The sequence below is a fragment of the Suncus etruscus genome, chromosome 17, assembly GCF_024139225.1.
Source record: "Suncus etruscus isolate mSunEtr1 chromosome 17, mSunEtr1.pri.cur, whole genome shotgun sequence".
NCBI classification, from domain to species: Eukaryota; Metazoa; Chordata; class Mammalia; order Eulipotyphla; family Soricidae; genus Suncus; species Suncus etruscus.
This window is the reverse complement of record NC_064864.1, coordinates 45,775,601-45,791,250: the sequence shown is the minus strand read 5'-3', so window position 1 is coordinate 45,791,250 and position 15,650 is coordinate 45,775,601. Positions and strand designations below refer to the sequence as shown.

The 15,650-nt window shown below is 43.8% G+C and overlaps 1 protein-coding gene across 1 annotated transcript in view; it reads left to right on the top strand.

Annotated features, from left to right (window-relative positions):
- The window catches only part of ARMH3 (armadillo like helical domain containing 3), a 252,387-nt gene that overhangs the window by 86,788 nt on the left and 149,949 nt on the right, over window positions 1–15,650 (top strand). Inside the window, exon 20 of the mRNA XM_049790854.1 lies at window positions 6,107–6,195. Coding sequence (XP_049646811.1) covers window positions 6,107–6,195 — 89 coding nt within the window. The remainder of the gene's footprint in view (window positions 1–6,106; window positions 6,196–15,650) is intronic.

Here is a 15,650-nt window from a genome sequence, read left to right as displayed (position 1 = left end):
AACACTTTTTTTTTTTTTTTTTGCAGGGTGGGTTGGGCCATACCTAATAATCCTCAGGGTTTATTCCTTGTGGTGCTCAGGAAAATATATGGGGTACTAGGAATTAAAACCCAGGTTGACCATGTGCAAGGCAAATGCCCTATTCACTGTACTATCTCTCTGGCCCAGTAAACACTTCTTTAAACATTAAAAATATTTTTTGGAGGGGTCCACACCTGGGAGTGCTCTGGTTACTCCTGGATCTGTGCTCAGGCATCACTCCTGGTGGTGCTCAAGGGACCCATGGGATGTTGAAGATCAAACTTGGGATGGCTATGTACAAGGCAAATACTCTGCCCACTGTACTATGGATTCAGCTCCTAAAAATTATATTTTGGGGGGGCCTTACCCAGCGACACTCAGGGATTACTTCTGGTTCTGCACTCTGAAATCACTCCTGGCAGATTTGGGGGACCATATGGGATGCCTGGGATTGAACCTGGGTTGGTTGTGTGCAATGCAAACACCCTACCTGCTTTGCTATTGTTTGGGTCCCAAAATTAGTTATTTTTTGTTTGTTTCTGGCATGCACTCAGTGTCGCTCAGGTGTTACTCTTAGCTCAATAATTACTCCTGGTAGGTTTGCTTCAGTCCTTGGACCAGTAGTATGTGGGGCCTTACATGGTCTTTTAATTAAATCCTGTTTGTAAAGCTCTGTTTTTGTTTTTTTGACCACATCCAGCAGCCCTCAGGGGTTACTCCTGGCTCTGCACTCAGAAATCGCTCCTGGCAGGCTTGGGGGACCATATGGGATGCCTAGAATTGAACCTGGGTCCATCCCAGGTCAGTAGCATGCAAGGCAAATGCTCTACTGCTGTGCTATTTCTCCAGACCCGTTTATAAAGCTCTTAACGACTTTTTTTTTCTCTTAGAGGAAGTGAGAAGATCAGAGATGAATAATAGATGATGTAGCACAGTTTAGAAGGGTATCAGTGCAGACCCGTTATTGGGAAATTTTTGATAACTTAAGAGATGAGAAGCTTTTACAGGGGTCTCAAACTCAATTTACCTGGGGGCCGCAGGAGTGCAAAGCCTTGAACATTGGAGTGTGTGACCCAAACAACTAAAACAAAACAAAACATCAAAAAATTCCTCTAGGGCAGGGCCACAAGATGTTGTACGGAGGGCCTCAAAAGACCTGCGGGGCCCCGAGTTTGAGACCCCTGCTTAGGACTTTAACTTACAAATTGTGTTCTCGGGCCGGAGAGACAGCACAGCAGTGTTTGCCTTGCAAGCAGCCTATGCAGGACCAAAGGTGGTTGGTTCAAAACCCGTGTCCCATATGCTCCAACCCCCCCCCCCCCCCCCCGTGCCTGCCAGGAGCTATTTCTGAGCAGATAGCCAGAAGTAAACCCTGAGCACCGCTGGGTGTGGCCCTCCCCCCCAAAAAAAAGAAAAATAAACAAATTGTGTTCTCTTCATTTTATCTTTTGTTAGTTGCTTTCATTTCTTTTGCTAATGTCTTTGACTTTCACTCCACAGAAGGTGTTTATCTGCTTTTTTCTCTTTCTGTTAAAAGACCCAAGAATTTCACTATCCTCATTTCTGCTTGATTTTTCGAACTGTCACATTGACTTTCTAGTGTGTTACCTGCTGGAGTTAGTGAATAGGTTGGTTGGTTGGTTGTTTTTTGCTGGGCGATGGGCACACCTAGCAGTGCTCAGGGCTAACTCCTGGTCAGAGTCACACACTTATTGGGGCTTGCATTCTTGGTGTGCTTCAGTCCTAGGACTGAGTGAGATGGTGCTGAAGGCTCAGAGGCTCAGGGATCACTTCCAGTACTATCTGGAATGATCTGGGTCCATCTGTGCAAGTCAGATGCCCTCACCATTATATTATCTCTGTAGCTCAAAGAGGACCTTGATTTTGCATCAAAAATTACAGAACCGTAAAAAAAAAAAAAAAAAAAATTACAGAACCGCACCAAAAAAAAAAAAATGCTTAGAAAAGGGGCTGGAGGGGCCGGAGAGATAGCATGGAGGTAAGGCGTTTGCCTTTCATGCAGGAGGTCATCGGTTCGAATCCCGGCATCCCATATGGTCCCCCGTGCCTGCCAGGAACAATTTCTGAGCCTGGAGCCAGGAATAATCTCTGAGCACTGCCGGGTGTGACCCAAAAACCAAAAAAAAAAAAAAAAAGGGCTGGAGAGATAGCATGGAGGTAAGGCCTTTCATGCAGAAGGTCATCGGTTCAAATCCCGGTGTCCCATATGGTCCCCCGTGCCTGCCTGGAGCAATTTCTGAGCATGGAGCCAGGAGTAACCCCTGAGCACTACCGGGTGTGACCCAAAAACCACAAAAAAAAAAAAAAAAAATTACAGAACCCTGGCCAGCGAGGTGGCGCTAGAGGTAAGGTGTCTGCCTTGCAAGCGCTAGCCAAGAAAGGACTGCGGTTTGATCCCCCGGTGTCCCATATGGCCTCCCCCCAAGCCAGGGGCAATTTCTGAGCGCTTAGCCAGGAGTAACCCCTGAGCATCAAACGGGTGTGGCCCGAAAAAACAAACAAAAAAAATTACAGAACCTAGGAGTTTTAGTACTGCCTCTAGAGTATTCTTTTTTGGGGGACCGGGGGAGGAAATGTCACACAGCAGCGCTCGGGTTATTTCTGGCTTTGTGTTCAAAATTTGCTCCTGGGAGACTCGAGGGACCACATGGAATACTGGAAATTGAATTGGGGTCCATCCAGAGTTGGCTGTGTGCAAGGTAAATGCCCTACTGCTGTGCTATTGCTCAGGCCCTGACTATTCTTTTTTGTTTGTTTTTTGTTTTTTGGGTCACACCCAGCATCGCTCAGGGGTACTCCTGGCTTTCCGTTCAGAAATCACCCCTGACAGGCTCTGGGAACTATATGGGACGCCGGGATTTGAACCACCATTCTTCTGCATGGAAGGCAAACGCCCTACCACTGTGCTATCTCTCCGGTCCTGACTAGAGTATTCTTTTTTTTTTTTTTTTGGTTTTTGGGCCACACCCGGTGACGCTCAGGGGTTACTCCTGGCTATGCGCTCAGAAGTCGCTCCTGGCTTGGGGGACCATATGGGACGCCGGGGGATCGAACCTCGGTCCGTCCTAGGCTAGCGCAGGTAAGGCAGGCACCTTACCTTTAGCCCCACCGCCCGGCCCGAGTATTCTTAAAGTTTTCTTTCAATGCTGGAGAGATAGCATGGAGGTAAGGCATTTGCCTTTCATGCAGAAGGACAGTGGTTCGAATCCCGGCATCCCACATGGTCCCCTGTGCCTGCCAGGGGCAATTTCTGAGCATAGAGCCAGGAGTAACCCCTGAGCGCTGGCGGGTGTGACCCAAAAACAAAACAAAAAAAATTATAGATCAACAGAAACAAATAATTTGGGGTCGGAGAGATAGCATGGAGGTAAGGCGTTTACCTTTCATGCAGAAAGTCATTGGTTCGAATCCCGACATCCCATGTAGTCCCCCGAGCCTACCAGGAGCGATTTCTGAGTGTGGCACCAGGAGTAACTCCTGAGTGCTGCTGGGTGTAACTCAAAAAAAAAAAAAAAGTTCTCTTTCAGCTAAATTGCTTTTGGGACATAGTACATGGAGAGGAACCATTTTCCCCACTTTTACCTTGAACTATTATATTGGTTTCTCTTCCTTTACTATATGCCATCATGATGATTTCCACGAGAAGAACTGTTTTCATTTGACTAAAAGACAGGTTTTCTGGGTCCAGGTTCTAGGAACTTGACAACTTTTTTCAAGAAAATGTGCTAAATGTTTAGTTGGAATGCAGTCAGTGGATGAATGGATGAAAAGATAGGTCTTGTCAGTTTTTTCTGAGTCTTGTTGGTGTAAAGTGTCTGGAACCCCAGTGGGGTACAATATAAACCTTGAGCCACTGACTAAACAAGATGTCCCTTACCCATCATAATTTAAGCAATAGTCGGACTTCAAGGACACAACAAAATGAAGCCTAGAATCTGGAGTTAGTTAAATTACTGCATTTTAGAGACCTAAAAACACCATTGATTCCAAGGGCTATGATTCTAGTTAATTGAACATTGAAATTGCAAATTTAAAATGAAAATGGGATATGTAAAAGCTAATTTCCTCAATAAGGATCACCAATTTATCCACATTAAATGAACTGAATATTAAAGTGGACTTTTAATGATTTAATCAGGAATAATAGCTTACTTAGCTATATAAAATGTTTTAAATTAACATTGCTGTGAGAACTGTAACTTGCTTTTCCCGACACTTTGGAAACTAGGCTGCCAAGTATGTTTTTGTTTTGTCTTGGGTCATACCTGGCTGTGCTCAGGGACTACTTCAGGTTTGATGGTTGGTTCCATACTGTGCAGAGATCGAACCCGGACCTCCTGTGTGCAGAGCATACCTTCTAGCCCTCTGAGCCTTAGCAGAGTATTCTTAGCAGCTTTATTGAGCTATAATTCATATGTTGTACAATTCACTGTTTTTGATTATAGTCACATTGTTTTGTAACTATAATCCCAATCTAATTTTAGATTTTGACCTCCTGCATAAAGAGATTCCATATGCATAAGTTCACACCCCCTATGTCCATCTGTTTCTCCCCTACTCCCTCTCACTACTCTATTTTTTATCCTCTATATTTGCCTGTTCTGATTACTTTATATACATGAAATAATAAAAGATAAGACCGTTTGTGACTGACTTCAGCATGTTTTCACAGTGCATCTACATGATAGCACATACCAAATTTTCTTCCCAGGACCAGAGATAATTGTTATAGTGGGTAGGGCCATTGCTTTGCAATATCTGGCCTGGTTTTGATCCCTAGGACCACATATGTTTCTCTGAGCCTTACCAGGAGTGATCCCTCGGCTCAGAGCCTATGCCCCCATCCCTCAGAGAAATCTTTAGAGCCATGATATCTAGCCTATATGTATACAAATATATTAATAAATAGAATTCATGGGGCTCAAGAGAAAGTGTAGCAGGTAAGAAATGATCCCTGAGGGGCCGGGAAGGTGGCGCTAGAGGTAAGGTGTCTGCCTTGCAAGCGCTAGCGTAGGACGGACCGCGGTTCGATCCCCCGGCATCCCATATGGTCCCCCCAAGCCAGGAGCAACTTCTGAGCACATAGCCAGGAGTAACCCCTGAGCATCAAACGGGTGTGGCCCAAAAACCAAAAAAAAAAAAAGAAATGATCCCTGAGGGGCCGGGAAGGTGGCGCTAGAGGTAAGGTGTCTGCCTTGCAAGTGCTAGCGTAGGACTGACCTCGGTTTGATCCCCCCGGCGTCCCATACGGTCCCCCCAAGCCAGAGGCGACCCCCAAGCCAGAGGCGATTTCTGAGCGCATAGCCAGGAGTAACCTGAGCATCAAACGGGTGTGGCCCAAAAACCAAAAAAAAAAAAAAAAAGAAAGAAAGAAAGAAAGAAATGATCCCTGAGCACTGCTGGGTGTGGCACAAAATGGGATTAAAAACCATTATAGTCAATAGTGCTGAAGGTCCATGGCCACTTCTTGAAGGCCTGGAGGGCTTGAGTGCTTGAAGCTGGGCCCGAATCAGAGCTGTTTCCCTTGACTCTATGGGGTTCCATTTTGTATTGGTGATTGGTCTCAGGTGATATCTCTCTTCCCTTGACCCTTGTATCTAACATTTTTTTTGGCCATACCCAGCAGTGCTCAGGGGTTACTCCTGGCTGTCTGCTCAGAAATAGCTCCTGGCAGGCACGGGATGGGGTGGGGCATATGGGTCACGGGATTCGAACCAACTACCTTTGGTCCTGGATCGGCTGCTTGCAAGGTAAACGCCGTTGTGCTATCTATCCGGGCCACTAACATGTTTTTTAAAACTTAAAAAATACTTTAAAATTATATTTTAGGGGATTATAACCAGGGATGCTCATTACTCCTGATTCTCAAGGTTCACTCTTGATGTGTTCAGGGGAACATATGAGGTGCTAAAAAGATCAAAATGGGTTAGCCACATGCAAAACAGGCACCTTAATTTCTCTACTTTCTCTCCAGCTCATCTTTACTCCCCTTAAAGAAAGGATCTGTCTATTGAATGGCTCAATATTCTTTCTTACTCTGGTTTTTCTTTTTTCTCTTTTGCAGACGCTGCATTCAGGTAGTACATAAGCTGCTTTGCTATCAGAAGAAGTGTAGAGTACGTCTGCATTACACCTGGCGGGAACTCTGGTCAGGTAACTCTCTTTTGAATTCAGCCACTTTTTCTATACCTTTAATGAGAGAATGTAGGTTTAAGCTCAGGATGATATTATGTATTTGTTTTGGGACCACTCAACAGTTCTCATGGGCTTCTCTCAGAACAGTTCTCTGGGTTTGTTGCTCAGGGGACTGACACCAGTAGAACCGTTGACTAGCACCAAGTCTAGAGATTGAATTCAGGTCTCACACATGAAAGTTGAATGTTTCAATCCTTTGAGCTATCTTCCCAGCTCCTGAAAAAAATTGGGGGAGTGCAGTACTTCCTGACTCTGCTTATGAGTGACTCCTGGCAGGGGACTGGGCCATATGCAATATGGGGCATCTTAGCAGAGTTGGCTGCAGTGGCCTCATACAAGGCAAGTACTTTAACTCCTGTACTGTCTCTCTCTCTTTATTTTTGATGTTGACTTTTTAATTCATTAGTTTTTCTAGGATACTTCTATTCTCATTGCTCTGTTTTTAACATTTCAGTTATGTTCTGATGCAGCCCTAACTGACCTCATAGCCTACCTTTTTTTCTTTTCTCATTTCTTATATTTTGTCAGCTGATAGAGACAATTGAATATTTCTTATGTTCCACTGATTCTTTCACTAAGATTGAGGTAGGAGGAGTCGTTCTGAACTTGGATTCTCCCTCTGTTCCATTTGGTAGCAGCATATGGACTATAGGGGGAGGCTTCTTTGTGTTTCCTCAAAATGAGTAATCGCAGGGGGAATGTCACAGGAGGGGAGAGGGAGGGGTGGGGAGATGGGGGAATCCTATTCTGTGTATTACATCTGGCATTATTACTGTTTACAGACATTGTCAATTGTACCACTCCCCCTGTGCCAGAGACAAAAACAGCAAATTACAGTGTTTACTTTTGTCTTTAGATACATTTGGTCCCCTTGTAAAGTCTCTATCACCCCAGCAGGCGGGATGTGGCTCTTCTCTAAGGGTACAATTAGTGCTGGCTTGCCACCCCTTTCTTTTGTGCAACTAATTGGAGGTTTTAGGAAAACTAGGAGATATGTTCCCTGAGGCATTTGCTTGCTGATAGGTCCTGTGGCTTTTGTGACCTGGTGGTACAATAAAATCTTCTCCTATGATTCTCTGATGAATGGTTACTCCACCCATGAGAGTTCTCTCTGTATTTTCAGCAGGGAGAGGGTGTGTTAGTGTCAGGGACTTTATAAGAAACAGGCCAGTAACTCAGCCCCCTTCCATGGATTCATCTCACTTGTTTTGACACATGGTTTCCTCCCAACCCAATTTGGTTTTCTAAATTTAGCCCTCCATAATGGGAAGTAAAGATCTTTAATTAATGGATTAGCAAGTTCTTTGTAGTTACTGCCTTTGATAAGTAGGAGAATAACTAAATGGCAGTAGTGGCATTTGATAGTTTAGAAACAAGAGTATATTTTTGTAAGAGTTAGAGATTGAGAGACTGTCAAGAACCAGAGATCTAAAGATACAGAAATCTACAGTTAGTAGAATTTCTTAGGTATGAATAATTTTTTTGAACATGAAGGACTATTGTGTCTGTATAGTTGTATTATAATTAAACACTAATAACCCAGAATGAAAAAAAAACAAAAATGATGCAAATCTGTGGATATGGGTATAATTATAGGACAAAACAAATACAAAATGGTTTCTGTCTGTAACTGGAATGAAGTTATACATTATAGTACTGATGGTAGTTATTTTTGCCTGTTTTTGGTTTTGTTTGCTTGTGTGTGTGTTTGTGGTGGATGGGTCTGGGTTGGTGCTGAGAGGTTACTCCTGGCTTTGTGCTCAGGGATCACTTCTGGCAGTGCTCAGGGCAAAGCCTAGGGATTAAATCCTGGTCAACCATATGCAAGGCAAGTGCCCTACCCACTATTCTATCTCTCTTCTAGCCTTGCTTTTGGTTCTTTTTGTCTTATTTTTCTGTTAAATTTTTTTCTCTCCTTTTGATTCTAACTATCTTGGCTCCGTATCTTGGGGTCTCAGGCTTTCCTCCTGTTCACTTTACCCATTGTTCTCTTCCTATTGCCTTCTGCTATTGCTTCTCCATTTTTATCTTTTACTCTTCCCTTTGGTTTGTCTCCCTGGGCCCAGGGCTTTCCTGGACTTTTGACAAATTAACCTCATTTTATTTTATTTTCCTTTTTTTTTTGTTTCGTTTTGTTTTTAGGTCACACTAAGTGGTGCTCAGGGCTTACTCCTGGCTCTGTACTTAGGGATAAATTTCTTGGAACTATATAGGGTTCTTGGAATCGAATGTGGCTGGGTCAGCTGTATGCAAGTCAGGCCTCGTACCTGCTGTGCTATGTCTCCAACCCTTTGAACTCATTTTTATATATACTCTCCTTGTCTTTTGTGCTACTGAAGACATATTTTACTTCTAGTTGCAGGTATCAAGATATGTTGCCAGTATTTTTGTTTAAAACAGCATTTTTATTAATCCTGCCTATTTGAAAAAGTTTTTTTGTTTTTGTTTTTGGGCTACACCCGGCAATGCTCAAGGGTTTACTCCTTGGCTCTGCACTCCTCGGGGGACCATATAGGATACCAGGAATCAAACCACTGTTGGTCCTAGATTGGCCATGTGCAAGGCCCTATTGCTGTGCTATCTCTCCGGCCCCCTTGAAAAAGATTTTAAAGCGTGTTTTACTTGTCTATTTCTTAGCATTTCCTAGTCTCACTAGATAATCAAGAGGCAGGAGATCAATTCTTTAGGTCTGTTTGTAATTCTAGACTATTTCAGAACTCATCTCATTTTGAGAGCCTTGATATGTTGACAGGATACTTATTTGAGTGTCCTTATTGAAGTCTGAATGACTGCTTGTTCCTAAGTTGGACAATGCTACTAAAGTTTCCTGTCAAAGACTTTAGCTCCTTTTCATATATAGAACTCAGGGAGCCTTTCTGGAACCCTGACTCCATGTGTTCATACATGGAATGTACAGTGAAATACAGAGCAGCAGGTGTGAAAGAAAGCTGTAAAATACTACGCTATATCTGATGCATCTGAGCCCTCGTAATGTATAATACTGCAATCAGTGAATATAAATGTGGTTTTGGTAGATCCACCCACTCTTTGGCTGGTACTACCCGTCATATGTTGGTATGCCCGTATTTTCACTTTTCCTTTGCCATCTAGACTTAGGGATTTGAGGGAGGTGTGTGACACTCATTATTTTTATATATGTAGATGTTTGTGCCCAAACTTTCATTTTTATTTTATATATAAAGTTGTTAAATTAGACATACAGAAGCAGCCTTGGGTGTCTAGGATGCAGTTAACTAATTTAGATATCTTTGTCTTTTGGAATGTGGCTGTAAAGTATCATTGTACTGGGATGCATGTTGCTTGGGTACATACAATGGTCCTCACCTCTACCTTCTTGTGATGTTTTCTTCCATGCTGGGATGTTAACTGGGGCACTCTCTACTTTTGGAAAAGCCTATTCCTCTCTTTTTTATTTTTTTCCTCTCTTGAGTGTGTTATTTTCTCTCTCTCTTTTTCTTCTTCTTCTTCTTCCTTCTTCCTCAGATTTCCTCAATAAAACCCATTTTTACTTAAAAAAAAAAAGTATCACTGTATGTGGGTGGTTTTTTTCATATACTGCTTGACTATAATAATCTTTGTTAAAGGGCAGTAGCCAGTGGTTCTGCTTCCATTTTCCTATATGGACTTTTATGATTTTGTCTCTGGGCTACACCTGACAGCACTTAGGGTTTACACTTGGCTCTGTGCTTAGGGATTACTCCTGGTGGTGCTTGAGGGACCCTATGGAATGCCCAGGATCTAATCAGTGTTAGCTGGTATGAGGCAACCTTAACTCTTTTTTTTTTTGTTTTTTGTTTTTTTGTTTTTGGGTCACACCCGGCAGTGCTCAGGGGTTACTCCTGGCTCTATGCTCAGAAATCGCTCCTGGCAGGCTCCAGGGGACCATATGGGATGCCGAGATTCGAACCACCGTCCTCTGCATGCAAGGCAAACACCCTATCTCCATGCTATCTCCAGCCCCTTATCATATATATATATTTTTTTTTTTTTTGAGGCAGCCTTAACTCTTATATTGTCTTTCTGGCCCATAGTATATTCATTGTGAAGAATTCTAGAATTCTAAGGCTTTGTCTTTGTGCCAAGGAGGAGTCCACTGTATTAGTTGGGAGGTTAATCTACTGAATAAGACTTTCCTTTCCTAATGTTTTGTAAATATAAGCCCTGACCTACTCTGCTTCCACTGTCTATTTATACAAGGCCTGTCACCATGGTATCTGAGTAAATTAGGGAATATATTCAGGCTAACTGCAACTAGAATATGAAAATGAAATCTTTTTTTTTTTTTGGTTTTTGGGCCACACCCGGCGGTGCTCAGGGGTTACTCCTGGCTGTCTGCTCAGAAATAGCTCCTGGCAGGCACGGGGGACCATATGGGACACTGGGATTCGAACCAACCACCTTTGGTCCTGGATCGGCTGCCTGCAAGGCAAACGCCGCTGTGCTATTTCTCCGGGCCCTGGAAATGAAATCTTGCTCTCTCTTTTTTATTTTTTTATTTTTATTTTTTTGGTTTTTTTTTTTTTTTTTTTGGTTTTTGGGCCGCACCCGGCGGTGCTCAGGGGTTACTCCTGGCTGTCTACTCAGAAATAGCTCCTGGCAGGCACGGGGGACCATATGGGACACCTGGATTCGAACCAACCACCTTAGGTTCTGGATCGGCTGATTACAAGGCAAACACCGCTGTGCTATCTCTCCGGGCCCTTATTTTATTTTTTTTTAGCATTCAGTATTTTTGTTTGTTTTGTTTTGGGGCCACACCTAGCAAGTGCTCAGGGCCTCTTCTCAGATCAGTGCTTGGGGTCTCTTGGTGGTCCTCAGAAGACCATGTGTACCATGGATTGAACCAGGGCTCCTCTATGTAGACAGAATATGTACTCAGCCCTTTGAGCTATCTAACTGGCCAAATTTTTCTTTTTTGGGGAGGGATTGGTTTTGGGGCTACACCCAGCAGCAATCAGGTGTTACTCCTGGCTCTGCATTCACAAATCATTCCTGGCAGGCTTGGGGAAACATATGGGATGGCAGATATCGAACCCAGGTCAGCTGCATGTAAGGCAAATGTCCTACCCGCTGTACTATCACTCTGCCCCCCTCCGTTTTAATAAAGTTAAGGAAAATTTAGAATTTCTCTGACCTCTAATGGTATAAAATACCTTCTGTCTTACTTTTTTTTTTTTTGCGGGCCACACCCAGCAGCACTCAGGGGTTACTTCTGGCTCTGTCCTCAGAAATCGCTCCTGGCAGGCACGGGGAACCATATGGGATGTTGGGATTCAAGCCACCGTTGGTCCTGAGTCAGCCGCTTGCAAGGCAAACACCCTACTGCTGTGCTGTCTCTCTAGCCCCTGTCTTACTATTTTTGAATAAAAGATTAGATTTTTACAATTCTCTTATGTTTGAGAACACTAGATTTTAGCTAAGAACATTTTTTTTGTTGTAATAAGGATTGAACCCAGCACTTCACAGTCAAAACTAGTGCTCTGATACTGAATTGCATCTCAAGTCCCTAGTGAAATAGTAATGTGTGTATATGTAGAGAGCAAATTCTGTGCTTCAGTGCTTTAAGGTAACTTCCTTGCCTTTATTGGAATAGTTCTTTACCTTTGAGAATAAAATGAGATAAAATATTTGTATCCAGAAAAGTGTCCATTTGAATATACATGTGGATATAATTTTAGAGATGCAGTCATATTCCTGTACTTGGAATCTTTGACTTGGGCTGAAGAGATGGCTCATTCGTCTGGAGTATGTGCTTTGCCTGCAAGAAGGCTGGCTTTGAACACTGGTACTGCCGTCTCCTGAGGACTGCTAGGGGGATCCTTCCTCAATCACTGAGCCAGGAGCAGCTCCTAAGAGCTTCTTGGTGTGACTCAAAAGAACAAAACTAAACAAAACAAACTAAAGCCAGAATTCCTGTCTTCATTTTAGGTTCTATGACCTACTATTTAATTCACAGTTTATTTTAGTAACTTTGAAAATGTCCCTCCCTCCCTCCGTCCCTCCCTCCCTCCTTCCGTCCCTCCCTCCCTCCCTCCGTCCCTCCCTCCCTCCGTCCCTCCCTCCCTTCTTCCTTCCTTCCTTCCTCCCTCCCTTCCTCCCTCCCTCCCTCCCTCCCTCCCTCCCTCCCTCCCTCCCTCCCTCCCTCCCTCCCTCCCTTCCTTCCTCCCTTCCTCCCTCCCTCCCTCCCTCCCTCCCTTCCTCCCTTCCTTCCTCCCTTCCTTCCTCCCTCCCTCCCTTCCTCCCTTCCTTCCTCCCTCCCTCCCTCCCTCCCTTCCTCCCTTCTTCTCTCCCTCCCTCTCTCCCTCCCTCCCTCCCTCCCTCCCTCCCATCCTCTCCTCCTTAGTCCCTCCTCTCCTTTCCTCCCCTCCCTTTCCCTTTCTCCATACCCAGTAGGACTCAAGGGTTACTCTTGGCTCTGCACTTAGGAATTACTCCTGGCATTGCTTGGGGGACCATCTGGAATGACAAGTACTAACCCAGTCAGCTGCGAGCAAGGCAAAGGACCTACCACTGTGCTATCATTCCAACCCTGGAGTTATTTCTTTTAAGGTCTTCAGTAAAGCTCCCACTGATTATGGTTTTATGCTGCTAGGTGTAAAAACAAAGACAAACTGAAAGACAAGCTGAAGGGATATTCCTGAAACCAGCAATTTTTCTTTTGGTCTTTGGGTCACAACATCCATTGTCGGGGGTGGGGGGGGCAGGGCTAGCATTTCCCACAGGGTAAGTGTGAGCACCAACACTTTTTTTTTTTTTGGTGGGGAGAAGATTTTCTCATGCTAAAACCCACTCCTAGAAGTGCTGGGTGACCCTGTTCGTGCTAGGGATGAAACCTAGGAATACTGAATGCAAAGTGTGCATTCCAGCTCTTTCAGACATTTCCCTAGTCCTGGCATATTTTTGGATTGCCTTATTTATATTTACCTTTATATTCTTACTAATAGATGCATATATGGATTGCTTATAACCACATGAAAAGCAGAAACATTGGAGGCTGCAATGATAGTACAATAAGACTGTTTCCTTGCACATGACCCGGATTTGATTCCTGACATTCCATATGGTCCCCTGAATAATTCCTGAGTGCAGAGCCAGGAATTCCTGGTGTGGCCCAAAACAAAAAACAAAAAAGGAACTTGGCTAGTGAGGTGGTCTAAGTGTATGCTTAACATGTAGGAGGCCCAGGTTTGATTGTTGGCACTGTATCAAGCCTCAGTGGCTTGATTACTGAACACCCCTTCCTGCCTGTGTGCCTCCAAACCAAAAGAACAACAACAACAAAAAAAAGAAACTTGGATAAGCCAATATTATCAGTGAATGCACGATAGTTTAGAGAGAAGCTTATTTTTTTTTTTTTTTTTTTGGTTTTTGGGCCACACCCGGTGACGCTCAGGGGTTACTCCTGGCTATGCGCTCAGAAGTCGCTCCTGGCTTGGGGGACCATATGGGACGCCGGGGGATCGAACCTTGGTCCGTCCTAGGCTAGCGCAGGCAAGGCAGGCACCTTACCTTTAGCGCCACCGCCCGGCCCCGAGAGAAGCTTATTATTAAAGACAAAAATATCGAAATATATCATCATAGACTAAACTTATTTCACTCCCACTTTGGAAAAGGGTATTTGGGAGGTAACTTGCATATTAATAGTCTACCATTTGTATTTTGAAGTTATGGATTAATTTAATGACTGATTTATACTGGCATTTTGTATTCATCATTATACATTTTTTGTTTTGTTTTGTTTTGTTTTGTTTTGTTTTGTTTTGTTTTGGGGGGGGTCACATCCGGCAGTGCTCAGGGGTTATTCCTGGCTCCATGCTCAGAAATTGGTCCTGGCAAGCACGGGGGACCATATGGGACCCCGGGATTCAAACTGATGACCTTCTGCATGAAAGGCAAACGCCTTACCTCCATGCTATCTCTCCGGCCCCTCATTATACATTTTTTTACCCTTTTACTATCAACATATTAAGCTGTTAAGTCATTTATTTTATCACTATTAGTTCAGGTAGGGACTGTGTGTGTAGGGAAGATAAGAGACTTGCAGAAAATTCTGGAAGCAGACACTCACATTCATGATTAGAACTTAGAGTTCCTGACTCCTATGCTCAGATGCAGATCACTAGGCAACATTTGTCTCCCTGCAGGAAGAAAGGCCCCCAAAACAATCTGTTCAGCTTCACTGTGCTAAATAGCATCCAAAGCATTCACAGCTTTCTGAAGAAGAAAGAAATTACATGCATCCTGACCTTTTAGATGCCTACTGGGAAAAGTGGAAAACCCAGAGTGAGTGTCACAGCTTTCTGGATCAACTGACTTATCAGTGGCAGATGCCCAGGACTTGATGGCTAAGTACATCGAGAGACTGGGCTTTGAGAATTTTCCTTTGAAAACCTGTACCCTAGGGCCAGAGCAGTGGTGCAAGCAGTAGGGCGTTATTGCACGTGGTTAACCTAGGATGGACCATAGAGGGTTTTTTTGTTTTGTTTTGTTTTGTTTTTGGGTCAAACCTGGCAGCACTCGGGTCACTGCTGGCTCTGTGCTCAGGCAGGCTCGGGGGACCATATGGGATGCCGGGATTTGAACCACATCCTTCTGCATGCAAGGCAGATTCCCCATCTCCATGCTATCTCTCCAGCCCATCATAGAGTTCTTGTACCCTTCACTCAGCTTCCTCTAACAGTGACACCCTATATAACTTTACAGTAATGCTTCTTTTAGATTTAGGGAGGGTGTCCAGGTGGGAAAGAATATAGCAGTAAACAGAATAGATGGAATGAAGAATTCTAGCAGCTGCTCTTGCTATTTTGTTTTTAAAATTGGTTGTTAATTTATCCTTTCTCTAAATTTTCTCTGATAGAGGAATTCTTGTACAATTCTAGACTTAATGTGGATTGTTTTAGATTACATGTAAAAATAAGAAACTTCCTTCCTCTCTAGATAATCATTTCTTCTCAAGGGTAGGGTATCTTTGGGGCAGACAGTATAGTCGTGTAGGGTGCTTACTTTGAATAAGCTAACTTGGTTTTGTTCCCAAGTACTATAGTAATCCCTGAGCCCTGTCAAGAGTGATCGCTGAGTGCAGGTCAGGAGTAAACCCTGAGCATCACGAGGTGTGGCTCCAAAACAAAAAAAAACATGTTAACAAAGAAACATAAAAGGGGGGTGGGCAGCTGAGTCAATAGTACAGTGGATAGGGCAATTGCCTTGCTCACAGCTTTGATCCAGCTTTGCCTATTGGTACCCAATCTGGTTCTGCAGCACCCTCAGGAGTGATCCCTTAGTGTAGAGCCAGGTGTTAGCCCTGAGCACTGAGCACTGCTAGTTGTAGCCCAAAGACAAAAACCAAAACCAAAACCAAAACCAAAAAAAAAAAAAAAAGGAAGAAATGTTCT